At 46.6% G+C, this 25,538-nt stretch overlaps 1 protein-coding gene and 1 long non-coding RNA gene across 2 annotated transcripts; one reads left to right on the top strand and one right to left on the bottom strand.

The window, feature by feature from the left end:
- Positions 1 to 1,087: 1,087 nt before the first annotated feature.
- LOC111774739 (uncharacterized) lies at positions 1,088 to 3,926 on the bottom strand. Its single transcript, XR_002809934.2, has 2 exons — positions 2,574 to 3,926; positions 1,088 to 1,677 (listed from the first exon to the last, which is right to left on the bottom strand). It is a non-coding gene; the product is annotated as an uncharacterized lncRNA (long non-coding RNA).
- A 92-nt stretch (positions 3,927 to 4,018) lies between these two features.
- Positions 4,019 to 24,109, top strand: FAM89A (family with sequence similarity 89 member A). Its single transcript, XM_023647724.2, has 2 exons — positions 4,019 to 4,351; positions 21,295 to 24,109. Exons 1-2 carry the CDS (start codon positions 4,067 to 4,069, stop codon positions 21,556 to 21,558), a joined length of 549 nt encoding a protein of 182 aa, XP_023503492.1. The 5' UTR covers positions 4,019 to 4,066; the 3' UTR covers positions 21,559 to 24,109.
- The last annotated feature ends 1,429 nt before the right edge of the window (positions 24,110 to 25,538 follow it).

Below are 25,538 nucleotides of genomic sequence, written 5' to 3' on the forward strand. Positions count from 1 at the left end.
GCTGTGCCTCCCAAATGTAACCCACCTTCCAACCAGCTAGGACTCTTCCCAGCCCTCCCTGGTCTGAATTCATTTACCCAAAGTCTACTGACCCTGACCCTTTGAACCCAATTGAAGTGAACACGTTTCTGTTACGCCTTTTCCAAACCCCACAAGAAATCTTTCCCTGCTGAAGCTGCCAGTGTTTGACTCCTACTCCTGTTACAAAGTCATCTCTCCTGATGGACTGGAAGTGACTTGAAGTCATGGATTGAACCTCATCCATCTTTATGTTCATCACAGAGCTGAGCACTGTGGTTTACACATAGTAGGAACTCAACAAGTTACATCAAATGGTGCATTCTTTTTTTATTTTTTTTTTTGGTGAGGAAGATTCACCAGGAGCAAACATCTGTGGCTAATTTTCCTTCTTTTTCCTTGAGGAAGATTAGCCCTGAGCTAACATCCACACCAATCTTCTTCTATCTGTGTGTGGGATGCCTCCACAGCATGACTGATGAGTGGAGTAGGTCCATGCTCAGGATCCCAACCTGTGAACCCAGGCTGCTGAAATGGAGCATGGAAACTTTAACCACTCGGCCAGGGGGCTGGCCCCTGATACATTCTTTTTAAAAAAATGTTATTATATCACAAGGTGCCTAGCATTGTGCTGGGTGCTACAGCAGTTACAGAAAAAGCCTTGCTCTTGTCCCTGACTAAATAAACTTAAATATTGTTGAGGTGATAAAGGAACAATTTAAAAACTATATAAAAGAATCTATGGGGGCCGGCCCCATGGCCAAGTGGTTAAGTTCATGCACTCTGCTTCGGCAGCCCAGGGTTTCACCAGTTCGGATCCTGGGCGCAGACATGGCACCACTCATCAGGCCATGCTGAGGTGGCGTCCCACATGCCACAACTAGAAGGACCCACAACTAAAATATGCAACTATGTACTGGGGGGATTTGGGGAGAAAAAGCAGGAAAAAAAACGAAGATTGGCAACAGTTTTTAGCTCAGGTGCCAATCTTTAAAAAAAAAAAGAATCTAGGATTACATGCTAAGTTCTTAGTCCCATTTGTGTGCATACACAGTTGCATACAGAGATCTTCAAAAGGCTTTGTGCACTTTTTAATTTACAACTTATTTTAGAAATGATAGAAACACAAGAAATTACATCTTGAAATAAATACATTTGCTAAAATTTAGGCCAAATACATTGCACAATCACTCTCAAAGTATTCTAATTTTAGGTCCTGCAACAAGTGAAAAATGGCTACTGTGGACAAGAAGATAAACTTTAAGCTTAGCAGAATTTAAGGTCATAAGCTTTGAAAAGAAAGCTCAATCGGACTTTCAATGTGTTTTTCAGGTTCTTTCTATTCTATCAACAATCTAAGTTATTAAACTTTTAGAAATACTAAAAAAACACAAAAAGACTTCGACATTCCAGAAAGCACATGCCAAGTGGGTAGCGATTAGAGCTGAGGATGAAGAAGTGGCTGGATTAGCGGAAGGACAGGACGGAGGGAGATGAGAATGCTTCTTGGTGAGTCCTTGCAAGTTCACAATGAGTTCACAGTGCGCTTCTGGCTGAAGACTGGGAGAGCGAGATCGAGGTCCACCGAGTGTCATCTGACGTCGGCAACTTTGAGGTCTGTGCTCCGAGGCCCAGGTTCCCCACCTTGACCTACGAAGTCTAAGAAGAGGTGTGGGTTAATGAATAGAGCACTGGATTAGAAGTCTGTGCTTTTTGAGTTCCAAGAGCCCAGGAACAACAAAACCAAACCAAACAAAGAGAAAAGAACAACAAGACTGATTTAGCTGCACAGGAGGTGGCTGGGCCTCATGCTGGTTTGACGTCAGAAGATTGATGTTTAAGACCTGAAATAAGGCAAATATATTTTTTTTCCAGAAATTATCTATTACTTCATTCCTGCTATAAGCATGAATCTTAAAACGTACCTACTATTAGCCTTTGAATAAGCAGGCACTGGCTGACATTGCCCATGGCTGTCAAAATATTTGGTGGGCTCTTGCACAATTATGTTTCAGATTTATACAGATAGTCTTAATCAGTGCCACAGAAATTCTGTAGAAATTTCTATTTACACTGGGGTGTTATTTGTTGATATAAAGGGGACTATTTCAACATGTTCACTCCACTGAGTATATACCAGAACACAGAGCTGGCCTTTAAAATTGTGGGGCTGGCATTATCCAAGCTGTCTCTTCTCCTGGCACCGGAAGCCTTGTGCTGCTATCTAGCTGGCCGTAACTCTCCTCCCTTCTTGTCATCCACACTCCTCTCAACTATGTGCTTTAACATGATTTCAGTGTCCTGATGCTCTGGAATTCTTTCTCCTCTCTTTGCATCATCACATAACCAAATCTTCTATCACCTAATTTCAGCGGTTTCTGCTGGGTACTGCAGGTCAGACAGCAACATGACACCTGAAATTAAGGGAAATCATGCCAGGGTGTGGATGATAGATCAAAATGCTTCCCATCCCCTCCTCGCCCTTACACCCACACAAGTATATCTGTAACTCTCCCGAAGACACGCACTGTTTAAATAGGCAAATGAAGGAATACCTGAAATCTGGAAATGTGACTAGGTAATTACTGGAAGGAGGCACAGTGATGAGGTGGAAAATTCTGGGCCGTTGGTGTGGTGGAAAGCCTTCGGCATGCCCTCAAATCACACTGCCTGTGCTGGGGCTGCTGCATGTCAGTCTCACCCAGTTGTAAGGGTCCATCAGAGACTTGGGGTGGGCTCATTGGGGTGGTAGATTAAAGGGGAAAAAGCCCCCAAAATGCAGAGCTCTTTCATGTCGGATGTCTGAAGTGCTCCGAAGAGTTTATAACTATGATCCTATTGAATGTATTTAGAACACTTAAATCTCTTCCACAATTAAAACCAAGACTCGGTGGACATCAAAGTTATCCACTCCGTATACACTGCATTGGTTTTTAATCTGCGGTGGGGTTGTGTCTGCAAATCAGTCCTTACTTCCTCACCTCTTCAGTCTCTAATGCGGTTATGATCGTCTGTCATTTTTATTCCTCCGAGAAGGGACAGAGCCTGTTTCTCTCTTTTCTCTCCCTCTCTGAGGTGTGAGTCGTGTTTATTTTTACCTCAGAGTTGATGGACAGTTGCCAAGATGTAATCCTTTTCTCTACTTTCCTAACATTTCCATTGAAAATCACTCTTGTGTTCACGGTCAGGCGGAAAGACACTTTTGTTCGCATTTTGAAGTTCCCAAAGTGGACCTGGCTCTTCTCGGCTGTTGTTGGGACGGCTGGACACTGCCATTTACAGCGAAGGCCAGCGCGCCCTGCAGGGAATGAGCGAGTCGCCGGGGTCTGGACGTCCCAGCCCTCGCGGCGGCCGGTTATACTTAACGGGAGGCGGTCTGGATTCCGCCCTCGGGGAGAGCTGGGGGTCCTGTGGCCAGAGCCCGGCCTCCTCCCCGTTGGTCAGCCCGCACCCCGCCGGTGAGGTTCTGATCTCCGGGGACAGTGACTGTGGACAGGGTCGCCAGCACTGCCCGACCTTCTCTCCGAGGTCTTGACCGGCCAGAGCGGGAGCCTCTGTACCTCCACCCCCAGCACCAGCCGGCCTCCTCTGGTCGCACGGGAAGTGGGCCCCTCTCGTCAATTACGAGCAGCTTGGGGGGTTGGTCGACAAGCCCCCCCTTCCCCGGAGTGGGACCGCCGGAACAGGGCTCCGTCCCTCGAGGAGCGCGGGCAGGTGAGGGGAAGTCCCGACAGAGGCTGGAAGCGAGCCGGGGGCGGCGGGCAGGGCGCGGGGACATAGGGGGCGAGGTTAGGCGAGAGCCAGGCCGCGGGGGTGGGCCAGGGAGTGGATGGATGGGGGGGAGGGGGCAAGTGGGCGGGGCTGGAGGGGAGCAGGGGCGCCAGGGGGGAGGGGGCGCGGGCCGGGACGCAGGGAGGGGGCGGGGCCCGGGGCGGGGGCGGGGCGGCGGGGCGGGAAGTGGGCGGGGCGCCGCCGGGAAGGGGGCGGGCCGGGGGAGCCTTGGGCCGGGGCGGCGGCGGCGGGCGGGCGCGTGGCCGGGCCGGCAACGATGAGCGGGGCCGGGGCTGCGCCGGGGACGGCGGGCGCGGTTCGGGGTCTCCGGGTGGAGGGGCTGCCCCCGCTGCCCAAGAGCCTGAGCGGGCTCCTGCACTCGGCGTCGGGCGGCGGCGCGTCGGGGGGCTGGCGGCACCTGGAGCGGCTGTATGCGCAGAAGTCGCGCATCCAGGACGAGCTGAGCCGCGGGGGCGCGGGCGGCGGCGGGGCTCGGGCCGCGGCGCTGCCCGCCAAGCCTCCCAACCTGGACGCCGCGCTGGCTCTGCTCCGCAAGGAGATGGTAAGGGGGCTCCGCGGGCCGGGCTGGGGGGCTCTTCCCGTCCGGGCTCGCAGTCCCGGGAAAGTTCGCCGGGCCCCGCGCTCTGCTCTGCAAGTCTCCGCGCCCACCCGCCCCTTTCTGGTTCTTTTGCCCGGGCGCCGGCTCCGAAAGAGGGGCACTGCCCTCTCAACTACCCTCTTTTACTTGTCCTCCGTATGCCCACGATGGGACCCTCGCCCGGGAGGGTCCTCACTCTCAAAAGGCAGTTTTCTGAGACCGGGCGCCCCTAGTCCGGCCCTCGTTGGCTCAGAGACCTGGGAGGCGGGAGGCGCGGCGTGGGGTTCGCGCCCGGCCTCGGGGCGGGGGCGGCTTTGTTACCCCTCTCCGGAGTGGAACGGATCTCCCCGGTTTGGGAAAGGTTTTCACTGCGCCCGAGGGGTGAAGAGCTGTGTGCGATTGTTTTTTCCTACCCTGCAGAGGACAGCTTTTTGTCTGCGCGCGTGTAGACAGCAGATTGGAACAGCCCTGGCCCTCCTCCCCCGCGTCCTCGGCGGCGCGTGCAGAATCCGATTACGGCGGGATGGCTCCGGCCCACAGATGGCCGTGAAAGCCAGCGCTTACCCTGAACCCCTCGGCGCGGTAGAGCTGATTCCTCGAACCGGCTTGAGAGGGATAGGGAGGTGGTGCCCTCCCTGTTTGGGTGAAGCCCGTGTGGGTTCTTCGGGTTGTGTCTGAGCTCCAAACAATGGGACTTAGTTTTTCTCAGTCCTTGGGAAGTACGTTAGGTGTTTGTGGACCAGGACACACGATTCAGGTGACGCCAAAAGCAGGGCAAGGGTGGGGATTTAGGTGACAATGAGCTTTCTCCACCAGGCTTAGGCCCGGCTAGAAGAGAACAGAAAACTTCCTCCTTTCTAACCCTCTTGCTGACCCCTGATCACACCCCTCACACACACCCCGTTTCTTTTTAGAATCTGCTCATTCCTTTCACTTGGTGCAGCTCTTTCCCTCTCCTAGTGCAGATAGATACTTTATTAAGGAAATCTATTATGTGAAAGCTGTTTTTTTCCCCAAGAATAAATTTGCCAAAAAATTTATCATAGGAATCCTTTAAATATGCATCTAGTGCATTAAGAGATTGTTTAGAAAAATTCAATTTATGCATCCTTTTATCCTCAGGAGCTTATCTGTTCTGAAAACTAAGACTTAATTAAATCTAGAAAAGCAGCCTTAACACTTTTTAATCAGTTAGATATTGTCTCACGCTCCGTAGCTGGCATTGAAGTGATTTCCAATTCTCTCTGAAAAGCTTTTCTAAGCTTCTTAGAGAATGACTTAAATTCCAAGCCAGCCATTTTTATTTATTAATAAACATTAATCGACACCAGCATTGCACGGCTGGTGAGCAGCATTTTAATTAGATAAATCTACATCCAGTATGTTTACAGTCTGAAATTGGATGTAGCATAAATAAGATGGTGAAATAGGAAGACTCATCTCGGGTTACGTTCCATGCTGGAACAGAGACAGGAAAACCTCAGGGCCACTCCTGTCTTGAGGCTCTCTCTGGTTTATAAACATGCTCTGGAGTCTTGCAGTGGTGGCTTGGGAGTCAACATGCCATTCCCCAAAGTATTTTTCCAGGTCCCTCCTGGTGCGACTGAAGTACAAGCCACAACCTTATAATTATGCCTTTGACCAGAGCTTTCTCTAAGCCTAACTATTTGAAGCCCAAGGAAAATAAACAGCCATCTTTGGTCTGTCTGATATTTAGCTGTGATAAAGTTAAGACATGGCTACAGGCCTTGAAAAGTCCCTTTTAAGAAATGTCACAAGGTCTTTAAACATACTGTGGTCTTTTGGCTTTTTAAGAGATTTGCTAACCTAAGGCAGTGGGGTCCAACCTAAGGCCTCACTCTAAGGCTCCCACTGCAGGGCCTTGCAAGATAAGAACGGGGAGTTCTTGCCTGAGTTATCTGCAGAATAGTTTGTGTTGATCTATTGAATTCGAAGAACTGAGGTCAAACCTTTGTCAAGGGATATAACTAGAAGTCATGGCAGAATGGGATTAATCCCTCTTTTTAAAAGTCCTGTGCACGCACAGAAAGAGGGCTGACTTCCAGCAGCAGTAGTGTGGAGGCCTCAGAAGACAACAGGATTTCAACAAGGGAAAAGGGTGTCAGGAGAGGGGCAAAGCGGAACTCTGCTCCAGTTCAGTAGCGTGGGGAGTGTACACTGCAAACTGGAGGGCGAGGGGCTGGGGAGGTGGGCTAAGCGGGTTGCAGAAAGCCTCAAGTAGCAAAGGAAGGTTTAAGCAGGAGAATGGCACAGGGCTGGCCTCCGAGGAATTAATCTGATGGCCGGGTGTAGGAGGGAGAGCTGGACGTAGGAGATGCTGGAGGCAGGCACGGAAGAAGTGAGCACCTCTAGCAGGGTGGGCCCCCGTGAGTGTGAGACAAGAATCAAGTAGGAGAGACTTCACCGGAGCAGAATCTGCAGGAATTGCTGATTAAATATTAGAGTTGGGGAAGGTGATGAGAAGGAATCAGAGATGACTTAAGCTTTTTTATGGGAAGTGCAGCTAAGCAAAACATTTAAAAATTACTCACAGTCCTAGCACCTAGAGATCATCACTTAGTATTTTGGGATATTTCCTGTGTAGGCACAATGTAAATGCTTTCCATCTATCATCTTATTTAGTCCTTTTCAATTCTCTGTGAGATAGATACTGTCCGCGAGATAAAGTCTATTTTATATTGTTTAAAAATCATTCAGAATTTAAGTAACTCCCTTAAGGTGACAAACTCAACCAGATGTGTTTATCCACTGCATTATACTGCCTGTGTGTGTGCGCACACATACACCCGCACATTCACGGATCACATTATACCTTCCGGTTTGCTTTTGGGGGGGCACGTATTGCAAACATTTTCTGGGTCAATATGTACTATGATGTCCTCAGCAACTGCAGAGTATGCCTTTTATGGCAGTAGTAATCTTGATAATCCATCATTGGAAAGTGGGGTTCGTCGTAGCAATGGGGGAGTCAGGAGGAGTGTCTGCTTTAGAGAGGAAGGTGGTTTGCCTTACATCAGTGGAAGGGTATGTTAAACATTTCAGAATGTGGAGCTGCAGGCTGGAAAAGAGATTTTGACCTGGAGATAACTGATTGAAGGCTGGTGAGGGTGGAACCTGCGGAAGCTGGTGGCCAGGGCACATGAGGGCAGGGGGAGCCTGTGTGAGCAGAGGGTTCTGTCCCATGATTGGTGACGCCCTGCTCTGGTCTGAGAGTCATCGTTTCCACTCCAAGTTTCAGCACTTCCTGTTCTAGTAACCCCTCCTTTGTGAGATTCTGTACTGTTCCCCTCCCCCAGTGGGCCCATTTGGAAAGCTGTGAGGGTCACACAGATGGTTGTTGCTCTGTAGACCAGAAAAACGTCCTGTAAAACAAGAAGCTGAGTTTGTTGGGTTTTTTTTAAACATCAGAGAATATTTTAAGATCACATTCAACAGATGTTTACCAGGTGTGTGTTAGGTATAAAGTGCTGTGGAGGATACAAGGATGAATAGGAATGACGTAGATGTTAGGAGCTTATACAATCTGGTAGATGTGGGCATCTTTACAGCAGTGTAATTGCCGTAGTTTAGAGCACTTCTCATTTTTCGTGAGCAAAGACTCCGCAGTAATAATAGAAACTCATGCGGAACTAGCTCTTGCAAAAGGAGAATCTTGTTCTCTGGTTGGATGGATACGGAGACAGACTAGAAACCAGCTGATGGGGCGCCCAGGAAGTCCACTATATTCTTCCCCTTCCCCTGCTGTTTTCTTTCTTTCTTACATTTTGGAATGTGGCTGCTAAGAGTGTCCACACTTTCAATTTTAGCCATGCTTCTTAGTTCCAGTTTGTAAATACTGTGTGGAAGGATGCCAATGTGCCCTGCTTGGGTAGCCTGGCCAGCCTGGGCCAGCTAGTAGTGACCGAGGGCAGGACGGTATTTTACTAAGCTGGTGTGACCATCTGGATGGGCTGGGGGGCTGAGGATTCCCCAAAGAAAGGACAGTTTGCAGAATCAGAACGGGGGGCTACTGGACATCAAAATACTAGATGTCTACCACAGACCTCTTTCTGTATGAAAATACTTTGCCCTCAAGGGCCCCACAGTTTGGAATAGTTTTATCTGCTAGGCTGGCAGGCTAGCTTCGCTCACTAGATCTCGGTTGGTGTTTCAAATCCTTGCGTGTGGTTGAAGGAGACCCTTGACTCTCAGTGTCAACTGGGTCCCCTGGCACAGATTTCTATAGAGACTGTCCTGCCCAGCAGCTCTGTGAGGTCAGCTCCTCGAGCTTAGATATCCAAAGGAGTCGCAGTAAAGTGTGGAGATAGAAAGAGCCTCCAACCTGGGGCAGGAGATCTTTGAGGGGCACTGGCCCTGGGGACTCCTGGGCTCTCCTTCTCCAGTCAGCAGCAGCAGGTTGTAATAGCTTTGACTTCGAGCCTATCTGCCTCATTTTTTCTTCAAACTATCAAACAGTTATTTTGGTCACCCACCTGTGCACGAGCGGAAAGTCATCAACACAGAACTTTTGAGTCCCTGAACTGCAATGGTTTGTGTGGGTGAAGAATTTAATCGGAGAAAAAAGTTTGATTTCTGAGACCAGCAACACTTATCTTTCCCGCGTTTTTGTGGAGACCGCAACCAAATGCATCATGAGCTTGTCCAGTGACCTGTACTCGAGGAGATGTGCGTTAGCTTGAGTGGCCCACATCCCAGAGGAATCTAGTCCTCATCGTACATGTGAAACCAGAGTCTTAGACAGGAGTTTTTACTCTTTAAAAGAGTTTATGGTAAGGTCCAGTCTCGAGTCAGGCCTGTGAAACGTGCCATCGGGAATAAGAGCATTGGCTTCTAGTGCAGCGTTCTTGATTGACGCTGATCAGAGGATACTGGGAATGTCCTATGGGCTTTACTGCTGTCTTTGTATTTTCACTGGTCTTCCCACCAGCATGGTTTATCGTGGTGTTCCTCAAAGGATGGACCACTAGCCCCAGAGTCCCCCAGACTGCTTGCTAAAATGCAGATTCCTGGGCCCCTTCCTATACCTACACTTTTCACATGCTTTACACTTTAAACGAGAATCTTCACTTGTAACAAGCTCTTGAAGAGTTGGGAAGCTGATGAACCAGGCATCAAGAGCTTGAATTCTGTTATTAAATTATGTGATATGATCTAGGCAAGCCATTTCATGAGTTTAGACTATAGATCCCCTATGGGGAAAATGAGAATTAAATGCCATAAAGGATCCTTTTGGCTGTAGCAGTATAATTCTTTCCCCTGCATCCCTCTGTGGGTCTTTATTGTGCCTACAGAAGAAGTTTGCTCTGTCATAAAATAATGTGGGCACAAGTGCAGGGACCGCCTGTTGCAATGTGCTTGGTGACCCTGAGGACACTTGCACAGCCATGCCTGGTTATTGTAAATCCACTTAATGCAAAGAATTGGAAGGAGAAAAGGAAGAATCGTGCAAGTATGCTATTCTTGACTCAGTCCATCAAAAATTTGGCTGTCTACAATAGTTCTTAAAGTTTTTAGGCCATGATTACCTCATATAGTACTGGTCCCCATTCTCAGTAGCTACCCAATGAAAGCAAAAATTAAAAAAGTATAAATAACAGTTTGTGTACATGAAAGCACATGTGTTTCTGTGGGATGGGGGTGGGGCAGTAAGGGCAGGCTGTGGGGTCATTGGCCTGGTTTCATCCATCCATCTTTGATGTTATCTCTAAGTGAGCTTATACTTACAGTCCCAAAACTTAAAGATGTAAAGAATCGAAAGATATTTTTTCATACCACTTTCAACTTTATTATAGAGGCTATAAATTAATATTTTTCCTAAATCATAAGAATCTTACAAATGGCGCAACCTTTCGCTTTGGTCCCCCCTTTTGGTTAAAGGCATTTGTCTGTTAAATGTGAAGGTAAAAGTGCCCCAGTTGTTGGTGCTTTGGACCCCTCTTCATTGACCGAGGACCTCAAACGAGCAAGTGCCCAGGTGTTTCTGCGTCTCGCAGACATCAGGGCTGTCCTGTGCTCCAGGCCCTGGTCCAGCGTTGCTATAGATCTTAAAGGCCAGGTAGGCAAGGATGTTCAGAGAGAGCTTGAGGAGAGGACCAGGGCCCTCATGCAGTTCATTCCCATCGAGCGGCAGTTGGAAGCTTTGTGGTTTCGCTCCTGGGATGGCTGCCTAAACTCCGCGGAGACTTCAGACCTCAGTTTGAAAAGCTCAATTTTTCACGACCTGTGTAGGAAACCCTACAGACAGGCCACAGACTCCATGAAGAGGAAACCTGCCCTGAGACTGGCTGGTCAGATATTTGCCCCTCTTGCTCAACGTCATTCTCCAGGACCCCGGCCTCCTAGTCACCTTGTTCTCTGCCCGCATGCTCCAGATCTTTCCACCTGATAAGTAGACAGGCTTAAAGGTTGCTCTTTTCCTGTAGCTTGTTCCCCCTCAGACACCTTACACAGAGACGGTCATTCTCCCTCAGGAACTTTGGAGATGGAAAAACTCAGCCTTCCTTATGGTTCTGTGGACATTCGTTAAGATGTGGCCTTTTCAGTTTTTGCGAGTACTTTCTGTTCCTTGATTAACCCTAAGAGCCAAGTCTGGCCTAGTTTTGCAGGTATGAGAATCCTGTCTTCAAGGATTTGGGGAGGAGGTGCTGTCCTTGATGGGAGGGGAGGGGTGGGGCAGGGGATAGAGGAGGGTCTCCGTCCTCTGACCAGTACTCTCTGGGGGAGGGGTAACCTCTGTCAGACACCAGGCCGGTTCCAGCCTGGAGAGGCTGGGCTAAGGAAGATGACTGGAATACATGCGGAGAATAGAGAACATGGGAAGAGGGTGTTGGGTGTATTCTTAGGTTGTTGACTGTACTTAGAATTGGAGATAAACGCAGTGAAAGAGTGACTGCGAGGTGTTTAATGTCCCTTATAACAGATACGCAAATTTAAACAACAAGGTATCCTGTTTTACCTAAAGGACTAGCAAAGATGTAAAAGAATGGTCATAGTGATGGTGAACGTTTGGAGAAATAAACCCCATAAAATAGAATAGACACCAAACACTTTCTTTTGCTTCTTATGTCAGTTGTCTGAAAAGTGCTAGATGATGATAGTGTTTTCTATATATTGTCCAAGAACTTGGTTTTCTGATTTTAGCTTCAGATTTTCTTCCTTAACTGCATCTATTCTTGCAGAGAAGGAATTTCAATTCATTGACTATCCCTCAAGAAAATGACAAAGCACAAGCTAACCTTCAAATGTGTGTTGAGTTCCAACATGTCATTAGTAAGTTGTGTTTTTACCTCTAGTCCTACCTGCTTTTTCAACGTCAGCTGTGTCCGTGTCAGCATTTCACCATCTTGGACAATGAATTTTTAGGCCTTGGATACAAATTCTTGATAAGTGGTCTCCTGTTTGCAGCCTCAGGATTGGGGAGGCATTAGAAGGAAAGCATGCTTGTCACCCTCTCCCTTGCAATTTCATTATTATAAGTTTATCCTATAGAAATAGTTACACAAGTAAATAACAAACATGTAAATTACATTACATCCATGTCAGTAACATGGATATGTATTGTAGGGCTATATAATAGTATTTATAAGAGCAATAGAATGCTGTACCATTGTTGAAAAGAATGTGATAACTATATATATAGACAGAGATGTTCACAGTGTGAAAGAGTAAATTACGAACAGTACAGTCGGCCCTCTGTATCCTCGGGTTCCTCTTCTGCAGTTTCAACCAACTGCCAATCAAAAGGCCTACGATGGTTGCGTCTGTGCTGAACATGCAGACTTTTTTTCTTGTCCTTATTCCCTAAACAAAACAGTGTAACAACTATTTATACAGCATTTACATTGTATTGGGTATTATAAATAATCTAGAGATGATTTGAAGTACATGGGAAGGATTATGTAGGTTCTATGAAAATACTATTCTATTTTATGTAAGGGGCTTGAGCATCGACTGATTTGGGATCCATGGGGGGTCCTGGATACCAGTGGTAGCTAAAAAACAAACTCGAATGCATAGTGTCTTAAGGGATATACATTAAACTGCTAAAAGTGGGTATCTTTAGAACAGTGGTTCTTAAAGTGTGGTCTGGGGACGTCAAGGAGTCCCCCACATCCTTTTGGAGGTCCGTAATTATGTGGTGGTCATATTGACAAAAGTGTTTTTTTGAGTATTACCTAGGGAAGTATATCCGCGTTTGGAAGATCTGCATAATGCAGTGAATCAGTCTTCCACGTTTTTCATATAACTGATGTTTGATGTTGCAAAATCATGCATGGTTTGAAGATCCATTCAAAGTGCAAGACTGATGGATTTTAATGTAAGAGTATGAAAAGTTCATTGCGTAGCTTCAGATTCCACACTGCAGTCAACTAAAGGGTAGTGTCAAAGAAGAATATCTACAATATCTGGAAGGCTATTAAAATACTCTTTTCTTTCCCAATTACGTATCTGTGTGAGGCCAGATTTTCTTCATTTACTCCAACCAAGACACCATGTCTCAAAGGATCAAGTGCAGAAGCAGATAAGCCAGACATTAAAAAGAGTACAAATGTTATTGTTGATAAAAATGTTATTTATGTTCACATGTAGTGGGTATATTATTATTTCTAAATGGATTAATACTAAAATTTCTCAGTTTTAATTTCTAATAAGGTAAATATCAATAGGTATAACCCACGTAAACAAGAGCTCTTTGGGACCCTCAGTAATTTTTAAGAGTGTAAAGGGGTCCCAAGACCAAAACATTTGAAGATTGCTGCTTTAGAACATGGTGTTAGGGAAGACTGGTTCATATAATTATGAACCATTGAATCTTTAATACAATCAGAATATTTTTATAGTCGGAAAAAAGTGAAAGAATGTGCAAAGACGCTTCTTAAAGAAAATGGTCGATTGCTTTTCTTTATCTCTGCCTAGGACAGAACAAGAGGAAATAAGCTTAATTGGTATTAACATTAGTTTAGGTTAGCGATAAACAAGAATATCCCTATGAGTTAAGCAGAAAACTCAACTCAAACTGCCCGACCTAGCAGAGGAACTTATGGGAAAGTGTAGAGGTGGGGCAGGCCTAATCTGGGGGCGCAATCCTGCAACCTGTGTATTTTCTGTCTCTGAATCACCATGGCACTTCAGAGTCTGGGCTCAGCCTGGTGAGTCTAAAGCAGTAACAGGAGATGAAACTGACCAGATAGCACAAATGCGTTTCCGCTCAGGGGAGGAGAGTGTAGTGTAGACAACCACTTGGTGAATGGAAGCTTGCTTGCTTGCTTAGAGAGCACACAATTGCAGCCCTCAGGGAGCGTCAAGGTCCTGCAGGGGTGTTTCTGTCAGGCTTAGGCAGCCCAGTTAATAGCTCCTTTCCTCTAGAGCAACACTGATGTACTCTCTCTCTTTGGTTTTCCTTTTCTAAACAGTTTCCAGGTCAGCGTCCTTCTGTCAACACATCCTTTCTTCAGAAACCAGGTTACGATCCATTAGGTCACTGCTTGCTGTATTACATTCCAGGCCTGTGGATACATACGAGACACCTTGATTAGATTTGGGGCATTCACCACCTCTTGTCTACAATAAATTTCTAAGCCGTCCGTATAAGCTTACTCATTCACTATGTTTTAAAAAAAATAACTTTGAAAGTTCTCTGTTTGTAAGTTAATACGTATTCATAGTAGAAAATCTAGAAAGTCCAGTAAAGCCAAAAATATAAATCACCCGTGATCTCAGCAGCTTGCTGTACCACAGCTGACATTGTGGCATCTTCCTTCCAGTATTGTCTGCGTAGGCTGTACAGTCCACTGGTCAGAGCACCAATGGTGGAGTCCTCGGCCCTGGTTGCAGCTCCCTGGGGCTCTGCCACTGGCTGTGTTAATTACACCTACCTCACAGAACAAAGATGAGCATTACATACTTGGATACAGTTGAGATGAGATTTTCTTCTCTGCAGGCAATCCCCAGAAACAAACTAGTTAGCTGGTTAAAAGTTATGTGCTATTTTAAGGCTTTTGGTAAGACAATGCCAACTAGTTCTCCAGAAGGATTTTAGAAGCAGCCAGTCCCAACAGCAGTGTGCATCCATTCTATACTTTTTATTATTACTAGTTTCTAAAATTGAGTGACATACTTGTTGGGAAAAAAAATTAAGCAGTACAGAAGGCTGTAAATACCCAGTCGCACTTTCCAGAAATAAATTCTGCTAACAGATATTTTCCCTTCCAGTTAAAAGCTTGCACATGTGTGTGCATGTACATGTGTGAAGTGAGATGTACTAAACATGCTGTTCTGTCGCTTGAACTTCTGTGCTTAATCATGAATGTTGGTCGCTCTTCCACTTTAGTATATACAGAACTGCTCATTCTTTTAAATGACTGCCTAGTTTTTATTGTATACCATAATTTTATTTATGTATACCATCATTTTTTAAACCAAGTTCCTATCACCCATTCTGTTTCCATCTAAAATTTCATGCAACAAACTTTTTCTGCATCTGTCGCTGTTTCGGGAGCCCTCATGCGATAGTTCCTGATTCTATAGTTCAGCTTCGGATCTGTGCATGCCCTGCCCCGTGGAAGGTGGGATATTTTTCATCGTGTTGAGGAGTTGCAGGGGGCGGGGGCTCATTTCAGAGTCGATCTCATTATGACCCCCTGAGACTAACCCATCCCAGCCCCCTGACCTGCTTCCTCCCTGGCTCCACCCACAGACGGGCCCCATTGTGGAGCCAGGCACAAATAAGATCATTTCCTTTTATGTTTGTTTGGTTTTCAACTCATTGTTGTATTTGGGAAGAAGTTGCTTTTGTTTAAGTCTCTCAAACGCCCTGATGAATTACCCCGACTTTGAGTTTCTCAAATAAAACAGACTATTTTTTTTAAACACAATTTTTTGTTTCTGAAAAATATCCTAAAGTTTTTCATGATGCTCTGTTTGAAATCAACAATTTCCCTTCAAAGATTCCTTTCATCTTCTAAGCCTTGTATCCTAATGGTAATGTTTCTATTGTAATTTTTTTAAAGTCAGGAAGAACTCCCTCCCCCACAGCACCCTCCAAGGATATTTCGAGACTTAGGGACCCAAAACCCAGCTGGAAACCACCACCCTGTTGGAGGTGTATTCACATGGTCGTCCTACTGTGAATTTTTTTTTTAAAGATTTTATTTTTTCCTTTTTCTCCCCAAAGCCCCCCGGTACACAGTTGTATATTCTTAGTTGTGGGCCCTTCTAGTTGGGGCATGTGGGATGCTGCCTCAGCATGGCTTGATGAGCAGTGCCACGTCCGCACCCAGGATTCGAACCGGTGAAACACTGTGCTGCCGCAGCTGGAGCGCGAGAACTTAACCACTCGGTGACGGGGGCCAGGCCCACCCTCCCTGCCCCCGTCCTCACCCCCACCCCTAGTACTGTGAATTTTTGAAACAGTTTTGAGGGCGGTTCAGGATTGTTTGGCCCCATTGTTGATGTTGTGGATTGGTGAGCCACCTGTGTGTGCAGGGGGCCTCTGTGCCTGGGAAAAGAGAAGAAAAGGATCAGGAAGGAAGCAGGAAGCCAGAACAGAGAAAGGAAGGAATCGCTTTAGCAGTTTAAAGCAATGGAAACTAGTTGATAGTTCTTAATTGTCTTGAGCGTCTAGAATAAGGGACTACAAATTACAGGGTCTTAGAATTCTATGCTTTTTTTTAAATGAGCCTATTTGAATTCTAAGTGTGCTTTCAAAAGAGCTGTATTTCTCAATCCAGCTGTGATTTAGTAGATCAGCAGTCCTTCAGGGACATGTGGGGAACACATCACCAAGATGACAGGCTTCCGGGCCTTCTAGAATGGGGACAGTGGGGGTTAGCGGGCTTGCTGAGGGCGTGTCCCTCCCCCTCCCCACTTTTTTTTCTGGAAGGACAGGAAGTCCTTGTTCACGGGTGATTTCTTGTTCGTGGGTGATTTCATCATGGCCTGAAACAAACTCTCCATTTAGTTCTCTTGGATGGTCCTTCTCTTCCCTTCCCACATCCCCAGACCCTCAGACCCGTATGCTGAGAGACTGTTTCCGGGGCTGGCAGTCATGAGCCTCTCCCAGCTGCAGATGCTCGACTCTAACGAACAACAGGGAGAAAGATTGGTTTTGTGTCATCTGCTCCTGTTAGGCAAGAGGTGTCTTTTTGATGACATGGCGAGAACCGTGTGGTCTGAGGCTTTCCTCGGGGGCACCTTGGGGTGCGCTGGGCACAAAAGGCTGCCTGTTCAGTCCTGTCGCCTCGGCAGCTGCCTCCAGGGTGTAGCAAGGGGCCTGCTGAACCCAGCAAGGCCTCACTGCCAGGCTGCTTCTGCAGCCAGGTGTTCTCTGGCAGGGCGTCTGAGGTCTCTACAGTGCGGCATTTTCACGGAGTCAGCCAATATCCGAGTGCCTGCTCTGCAAGGCTCTGTGCTGGGTGCTGAGGGATCAACAGGGAGATTGGCCACTGCATTATGGGCTTGTCCTACGTTGGGAGAAAGAAGACCATATGCATACTTGTAAGGTAGAGAATAATAAATGCCTTCGACAGGCAGAGAAGGCGAGGGCAAAGTGAGGGACACTGGGGCTGAGCCAGTCAAAGTCTAAAGAGTAGAGGAGAAGCTGGCGTTGGACCAGGCAGGCAAGGAGGCTTTAGCAGATGCTGTGGGGACAGGTGGGGACTCGGGGTGAAGCGGCCTCAACCTGACCGTTGCATGAGTTGCAGGTAGGGGAGAATAGATCCACACAGATTATGGAACACTGCCCAGGGATGTTCAATTCGCCTCTCGAAAATTCTAGTGAAAGTGTTGAAACAACCCCAGCTGAGGGAGAGGCGTCCTGGCTGCGAAGTCAGGTTTGTTGGTTTACCTCATGTCCTCCTCGCTAATTTGGAGGATTTCTGGTCAGTCCGAGGAAGTTTAGTGCCTGAAGAAGAAGGCATTGATTGCAACACCATGGATGGATCTAGAGGGTATTCTGCTAGCTGAAATAAGTCAGACAGAGAAAGATAAATACTGTATGATTTTACTTAGATGTAGAAGATACCAAACAGAATAAAACAGAAACAGACTCATAGCTAGAGGAAACAAACTGGTGGTTACCAGAGTAGGGAGGGTGGGGGACCGGCGAAATATGTGAAGGGGATTAACAGGGACAAACTTCCAGTTATAAAACAAGCAAGCACAGCATTGGGAATATACTCATTAATATTGTGATCATTTTATATGGTGACAGATGGTAACTAGACTTATCATGATCATTTTGTAATGTTTATAATCACATCGCTATGATGTACACCTGAAACTAATAGGATATTATAAATGAATTATGTTTTAATAAAAAAAGAAGGTGTTGAGAAGCTGGGATGTGTGTAGGCGTGTGCATGCACGTGTGTGTGTGTGTAAAGCCCGGTTAAATTAGGCTAAACGCTTGGCATCTGTGTAGTAGGTGTGTCCAGGACTGTGCTGTGTTCCTAGGTGGGTCAGACCTTAGTTTCTAGGCCAGTGTTCCGCCCGATGACAAGGCACTTTGTGAGTCATCCGGCTGTTGCAATGCAGAAAGGTCTGGAACACAATCCACTTTCTTGCCTGGTGTGTATCCTAGGTAGGCCTGGAATACCTAGGAAATAACACCTAAGAAGAAAAGCCTGGGTTTCAGGGTAACGTGGGATGGTGGGCTGTCAGAGCCTCTGAAACCTGGTGGGGGTCGTGGAGCCGTGGAGCCCAGGCTGCTGCTTCCACCTGTGGCCACCTCCAGCCAGCCCAGGAAGGTGAAAGGCAGACGCATTCCAATAGCATGTCGTTCCCTGCTACTCCTTTTTCCATTATTCATTCCGGAGGTGGGAAATAGGGTCTTGGGATCCCCCAAGTGATCTGCTAGTATCAGTGACTCAGTAGAAGTACTTCCAGGATTCCAGAAGAACCTTTTCTATGACTTTTTGAGCAAATAAGGGTGTGACTCTGGGAGGGTGTGACTTCCTTTATTCAAGTTTATATTCTTTATATTAATTCTAGAAAAGATAGGTACGTTTGAATTAGCCGAGTCAGAATCTTGTGACTTGGTTATTGGATTCACATCTGGATACTGCAGAGGAGTCTTAGAACATCAGAGCAAGTCCAGGGGAAAGGACTGGGTGGTTTAGAGATCGGAACGTCATCACAGATTGTTGAAGAACCTGAGGATATTAGCTTGGAGAAGACAAATAGTTTCTTTTTCAGGGGATAACGGTGGGGGAGTGAAAATTACCTTCAACTATTTAAAAGATGATTAAGAAAGAGAGAAATCAGATTTGTTTGTATGTACCTAGCATCAAGATCTCTAGAACCTAACGGGCTGGGAGATTTTGCCTTTGTGTAAAGAATAATTATGTATGTTTGAAATGAACAAACTGGTTTGGAAGATCCTCCTTTTTGGGGTTTGAAGTAATACATCGAGGTCCTTTCCTATTTGAGAGTCTACACTTACCACCCTGCTCCTCAGGAGGCCGGTTTGCTGATAATCTCCATCTTGCTTGACTGCCCTGGCAGCCTCTACCAGAGAGGCCAGGTGGTCCTTGCTCAGCATTCAGGAGGGCATGGGGGCGGGAGGAACATGGTGGCACACAGGGTGCTGCCCTGCCATTCTTTCCCACGGTGAGAGTCTGCAGGCTAGCAGAGTGGGAAAGAATAATGACAATAACAATGATAGCAGCAGCTGTCGCTCTTTTTAGGACTGAATGATTTGTTCATGGTCCCACAGCTAGTGGATGGCAGAGCCTGAGTTTGAACCCAGGCAGGCAGGCTCCAGAGCCTGCACTCTTTATTCTATGCTCTTCCGTCTGGCTGGCCTGAAATTCAGTGCTCACAGGAGAATAAACATAAGTGGCCCATGAAAGACAGGCATTCGTATCAAGAACACTGGTTCTTCACTGGAACTGGACATCAGAATCGTCTGGGTATTTTTAAAACACAAATGTCAGAGACTCACTTTTCTTTCTGACGCACACACATGTGCATGCACACACACAAACTCTAATCAGGAAAAGGGGTGATGGCGTCTGACCCCAGGAAGTGGCATGTGGCAACCTGGGCATCTCTTGGTTTGTCGACGGCTGCCCTATTCAGGCTGTACTTTTCAGAGTAGAATGCCGTGGAGCTAGGTCTGCCCTCTCGGAACAGCTCAGGAAACTGTCTCTTGTAGGCACCTGCCATTCATTTCAGACAAAGCAGCGATGGTTTATGGCATAAAGTCACAAAGTGTTTGAGCTAGCTATGGATTATCCAATTTAAATCCCTCATTTTATAGGCAGGTTGCGGGCAGGGGCCTCAACAAAGCCATTGAAAGTGGCAGAGCTGGGCCTGGAGGCCATGACTTCTGGTGAGGTCTCTTCCTAAGAAAACCTTCTTTGAGGAGTTCTAGGGTAGAAGGAATTCTAGAATAATGGGGAATCACTACGGAAACAACAGAACTCGCCTCTCTGTCTGGAAACCTTCCTTGAGCAAAATATGCTAAGCAGATGTGACCTGGTTGCATGTTTATGGTCTCTTCAGCCATAGTGACGAGATAGCTGGTGTCTGACGATTTAGACTGATTGAAGGGTGTGAAGAATAACCTGGAATTTAACACCCAGTCTTGTCACAAGATGAACACTTCTTTCTCGGCCCAGATTCCCTTGTGTGAAAGACCGTCTTGTGTGGAAAATCTCTTTGCTGGGTAATTGTAAAGACTGTAAATCCTCTAACACTTTGTTTTTCTATGTGCAGTTTCCCTGTGTTGTTAGTGCTGTAGTCCGGTGCTTGGGACACAGGAGGCATTCAATTACTGTTTTTTTAAATAGATTGATATTTAATACTCCCCATTGCCCCATAAGAGAATTTATTTTTGTCATGAACCGAGGCATAGAGATGATAAATAACTTGCTCAAGGGCCGAGAGGCAAAAGGCAGGTCTCCTGGCATGTTGTTTAGTTTCTCGCCTCGCAACTGAGTGAGGCCTGACGCCCAGCAGCATTGCTAGGCGCCACTCAGACCTACTGACTCAGAATCCGTGTGGTTGACAAGATCCCCAGGTGATCCCCAAGATTCCCCAGTGTAAGATCCTCTGGTCTGGGTTGCATTTCCCAGTGGATTAACCCTTCTCTCTTGAGGATTGATGGAAATGGTGCGTTTCCTGTCCTGACTGTGTGCTTTTCCCTCTGATGGGCAGTAGGGAAGGGAGGAACTTGAAGATAAACAAATCTGTGACTTTTAAATGTTCTTTGTTCTGTCATCCCTTGTGAAAATAGTTTCCAGGAGGATCTGTAGAGGCCCCTTGGGCTTATTCAGTCGCTCTGGGGAGTGATCCCACAACCAATTCAGGGTGAGACTGACTCCGTCTGGAGGAGAGGGAGTCTGACCACTTCTCTTGAGAGCCTGGAGGCTGAGCTGGTCAGAGGGCAGGTGCTCCAGGGGGCCAGCGTGTGACATTGACCAGGTGAGCCACTGTCACTGGCAAGGGGACTCTGTTGCCCCAGGGAGTTGAGAATGACTCTAGTAGTAGGGGGAGGCACCTGTAGGTCTTCTCTGAATCTGATCGGAGCAAGAGGAAATGACACACTTGTATCTTGGTGTCCAAAGTGAAACCAGCTGGGCTACCAGAGTGTGCAGTGCTTCTGCTTGGCAGGGCGTGCCGGAGGCCAGAGTGAATCCCGCAGGCTGGGGCCCGCTGCTCTGCAGGTGTGATCCTTCCTGACACACTGAGTAATGTCTGAGGTGTGGGCATCACATAATTAAGGTTTTCTCAAAACTGGAAATCCAGAGCATTCAAGTGATGCTCTGAGTCGTTCGCTGTCTGGAAAGAATGTGCTGGCACGGGCAGATTGCTGGCTAAGTGTTCAACTAAAATTAAACTCAAGTGCTGACTTCTTGTTTTTACCTCCCACCCCTTCCCTCAAGGTTGGCCTCCGACAGCTGGACATGTCCTTGCTCTGCCAACTGTACAGCCTCTACGAGTCCATTCAGGAGTATAAGGGAGCGTGCCAGGCAGCATCCAGCCCAGACTGCAATTATGCTCTGGAGAACGGCTTCTTCGATGAAGAGGAGGAATATTTCCAGGAGCAGAACTCCCTCCACGATGGGAGGGAACGCGGCCCTCCGAGGGACCTGTCACTGCCCGTCTCCCCCCTCTCCGGCAGCGACTGGATTCTGGAGTCCCTCTAAAGCATCTCAGGAGGGAGGCGACTGTTACTGCCGGACACACCGTCAACAGTTGCTTCTCCTCTTGCAAGAAAGCTCCTCTGGCCTCCACTGTGGGTGGTCCTCAGGCATGTGGGATGAGTGCTGCCAGTTTACTTTGTAGGCAGGCAGATGTCCGTGGACACATGGCGGCAGTCTGTTCTGATGGCTGGAGTTTCTGCTCAGGCGATCTAGAGGTGCTCAGCATTGTCTTTGACACCCTGGAACTGAGGACTCCTGGTGAGGATTCCTAATGAGAATAGAACAAGGGGGGTTCTGGAGAAGACCTTTTTGGGTATTTTGTGCGAGACAGTTTTGAGCTAGTTCCTTCCTTCTGGATCGTAGGTGATCTCACACCCTCTTTGTTGTAGGCTTTGCCTCCAGCTTGCAATGTGTCACAACTAACTTTCCCCTTCTCCCCTTCCTCCATACATTCTGTGGCCTTTCTTGCTGTTTCATGAGCTTTTAAGCCTCTTGGCTGAGTTTTATTTGTTCGTAAGCTACATTCCTAACTGTCCAGGTGACTCCGTGAAAGCTTTTTACTGGAAAAGTCAACATTTCAGGTCACACCAATCAACTACATTCTCTTAAGCTGTCAAAAAAATTTATATCATTCTTTGTCCATCAGATAGAGGAGGAAGGAAGATAATACAAAGATTTTTTGAGTGGGGAAAAAAAAAACTGGGGCAAGCTGGTGTTTTGTATAATTCTCTGTAAGATGGCAACGTTTTTGTTTTTAAAGATTCTGAATGTACACTGGTATGTTAGAAAGCAAACTCCTCCATTCAAAACAGTGATCACCTTAAGCCTTAATATATTTATTAAAGTACTTTATGAATACTTTATACTGTGTAGGTTAAAAATAAGGCTAAAATGCCAAACTCTCTGTAGTTGTGTATTATTTTGGTCTGAATTCGGAGTCATCCACTTCCATAACTTGAATGTATTGAATCCACTCAAATACTGAAAGAACATTACAGTTTGTTTTCTTGCTATTAAGAATTTGAAAGAAGCTTTATTCTTCTTTTGGCTTATTCTTGGAACTGTTTTCTCCACAGCAGACCACCATGGACAGTTAGGTCTCAGTGTTGCTGGTCTTTGAATACTTCAGACTCCTTGCTCTTCTTTCTTTTGGTGTGATAGTTGCTTATTAGCACCTCTTGTGGGTCAGAGAGAGGAAGTAAAACTCATCCTCATGAACCAACATGTTGACAACCTGTTATGTACACGACCCTGTGTCAGGAACCGGGGTGAGGTACAGAGAAGGAAGAGCGTTCGTGCTCATTTCCTGTGTTGAGAGGAGTAGTTAAAATGAGGGATTGCCTTCAGTGGGTGACATAACTGTTCAGTGGGGACAAGACAATTGGCAGTGACAGACCAGGTGAAGTCTGGTAATCTACAGGAGCCTCTTCCTTTGAGGCTGGCCCCTGCATAACAGTGAGTTGTACCCTAGGTCAGCTGTTCTCAACCCTGACCACATTAGAATCACTTGGGGAGCCTTTAGAACAATAGTGAGCCTGGCTCAGGACGCCCCCACCCTCACTCTGATGTAATTAGTAAGGAGTGAGGCTTGGGCATCCGTATGGTGATACAATGCAGATCTAGTTGAGATCTACTGTTCAAATGTGGTCCATGGAGCAGGCGTCACCAGGAACATGTTAGAGATGCAGAATCTCATACCCCACCTGGACCTACTGAATCAGGCCTGGCATCTTCACAAGATGCCCCCAGTGATGATCCTTTTGCACAGAGTTCAGGAAGCACTGCTTCATGTCAGCCCAGTGCCAACACTGCTGCTCTGAGAGGCTGTAGCATCTCCTTGCAGCACTAAAGAAGAGACTGGCCTGCCCCAGGCAGTAGTCAGGACACCCAGTCCTCTTGGAATGGGCCAAGAATAGCCAGGAGCAAAGCTTGCAGGGCTGGCTCGGGCTCGGGGAAGCCCCCTCGTTTGGAATGCGAGCTTCCCTGGCGCTGCTGCCTCTGGGCTCTGCTGGGACTGTGACAATGCATAGTGTCTTTGAGTTTCTGGGCTCTTATCTCATCATTGCCGGATAGTCTATCAGAGTTAGAAGTGGAATGAATCAAGGCAAGCAAGGGGCCTCTCCCTTACTGTTGGGAAGAGCTAACATTCCTCACTCGTGTGGTGAATTGGCATATATGCATAAACCACTGCAGTTTCTAATACTCCTGAAATGTATATAAATCACCCCAAACTTTGTCTTACTCCAATCGTCATGTACTGTTGAAAACACAACCTCGCAAGGAATGTTAACATTTCCCAAACCGTAAAATGTTTTCTAATACACCCTCCTTACAGTTCTGCAGATGACTAGAAAATAAATTGAGCTGGGGTCCTGTATTGCTGCCTGGAGTAAATCATGACCTTGGAAGTTAAAAGTGCGACTCTTGCTACTCAGTGGCTAACAGAGTGCCTGGTAGGTGGTAAGACAGTCCAACTTCAGCTGATAAAGCTGAAGAAACTGTAATCTGTGTAAGGCAGCGTACATAGTGGTTAAATAAAAGCACTTTTATCTTCCTAAGGTGTATGTGCAATGAACCCAGAATTGTTGGTAATTTGTCTTGCAATTCACAAATGATGCCGTTCCTCTTATGTCCCTAGTGGAATTCATAGTTAACCAAAACCAACCTGACTCCTTGCTTTCATTTATCTATAACTTAGAGTGATGTCATTCATTCAGCTAACGTTTATTAGCAGTTTTGTGGGTCACGTTGAGCTAGGCACCGAGAACACAAGATGAATAACATGAGAAGCCTCTGGCAAATGCAGCTGTTCCACAAATAGCCTAATGCCTGCGGTTAAGTATTGCAGTTGGGGAAGTCCTTGGACCACTGAGGTCTAGAAAGAGACTCAACAAATTCTTGGGGTTGGCTGAGATAACATCTGAGCTGGCTTTGAGGGGCGAATAAGTTCAAGAGGGAAAGAGTGAGAAGGCAGATGGAGTGGCATAAACAAAGTCTCCAAAAACTTTCATTTATAATGTTGTGTGCTTTCACAAAACACATCATTTTTATAATTAAAACCCAGGTTAAGTGATTTGCCTAAGATCATGGCTAAATAAGAGCAGAGCTGTCATTCTCAGATGCAGTTTATGCTCTGTCTACGTCTAAGGCACAAGCAGGTGCTGGGATCATGTGAAATCTAAGGAGATTATCTGATACAGCCCCTTCATCTCACATCACACTGCTTTCTTACTTAATGATTTATTGTGTAGTGTTTTCTACTGGATCTTGGTCTGATTTCTACATGCACGGGCCTAATTTCTTTCAGAGCATGTGATTATAAACATAGGCCAAATGTATGTGTGGCGGAGAGGCTCAACAGCAACCAACATCGCTTTTCACTGTAGGTGAGCTGGCAGTTCAATTTCATCTTTCTGCCCAAAGAGAACTTACTGATTGTAAAAACCCAAGCACATCCAGTCTTCCTGTCTTCATGAAAGATTGTACTTTCAGTTTGGAGAGATGCATCTGAGTCCATTCTGTATGGGAGTGGTAGAGCTTATGTTATGGTGGAGTTTACACCTGAGAACGGCAGACACCTGCTGAATCATAGTTTCATGGATGAAAATGCTCTGGGAGCATATGGGCCTCCCAACCACTAGCGTAGGCTTTGGAAAAAGTGTCCACAGCCTGCCTGATGCCTTTGGTCTAAACACTGGTAAGAATGCGTTACTTTTCCACCTCACTTCTCTGGCCACTGGTCAGCCAAGAACAAGTGCCTAGATACCCATTTTCCTACCTGGTTCCCCTGACTCCCTGAAGAAGTTGCACAAACAAGCTTAGTATTTACAGAATGTTGAGCAAAACCTTTATTAAATATACTAGCAGACAATTAGCGAAATAAAAGCACAAAACAATAGTTGGTAAGGAAGAGGTACAGCCCTTGAGAGGCAGATTCCTGAGAGAGGAGAGGAGAAGGGCAGATGTCAACTGGAGAATTACAC

This window comes from Equus caballus, chromosome 1 (genome assembly GCF_041296265.1).
Source record: "Equus caballus isolate H_3958 breed thoroughbred chromosome 1, TB-T2T, whole genome shotgun sequence".
NCBI lineage: Eukaryota > Metazoa > Chordata > Mammalia > Perissodactyla > Equidae > Equus > Equus caballus.

Bases quoted from the DNA above. Each gene is read 5' to 3' on its own strand.
- FAM89A (XM_023647724.2), top strand. From the start codon at position 4,067: ATGAGCGGGGCCGGGGCTGCGCCGGGGACGGCGGGCGCGGTTCGGGGT. The intron at 4,352-21,294 runs GTAAGGGGGCTC...CCTTCCCTCAAG, and splicing joins CTCTGCTCCGCAAGGAGATG to GTTGGCCTCCGACAGCTGGA.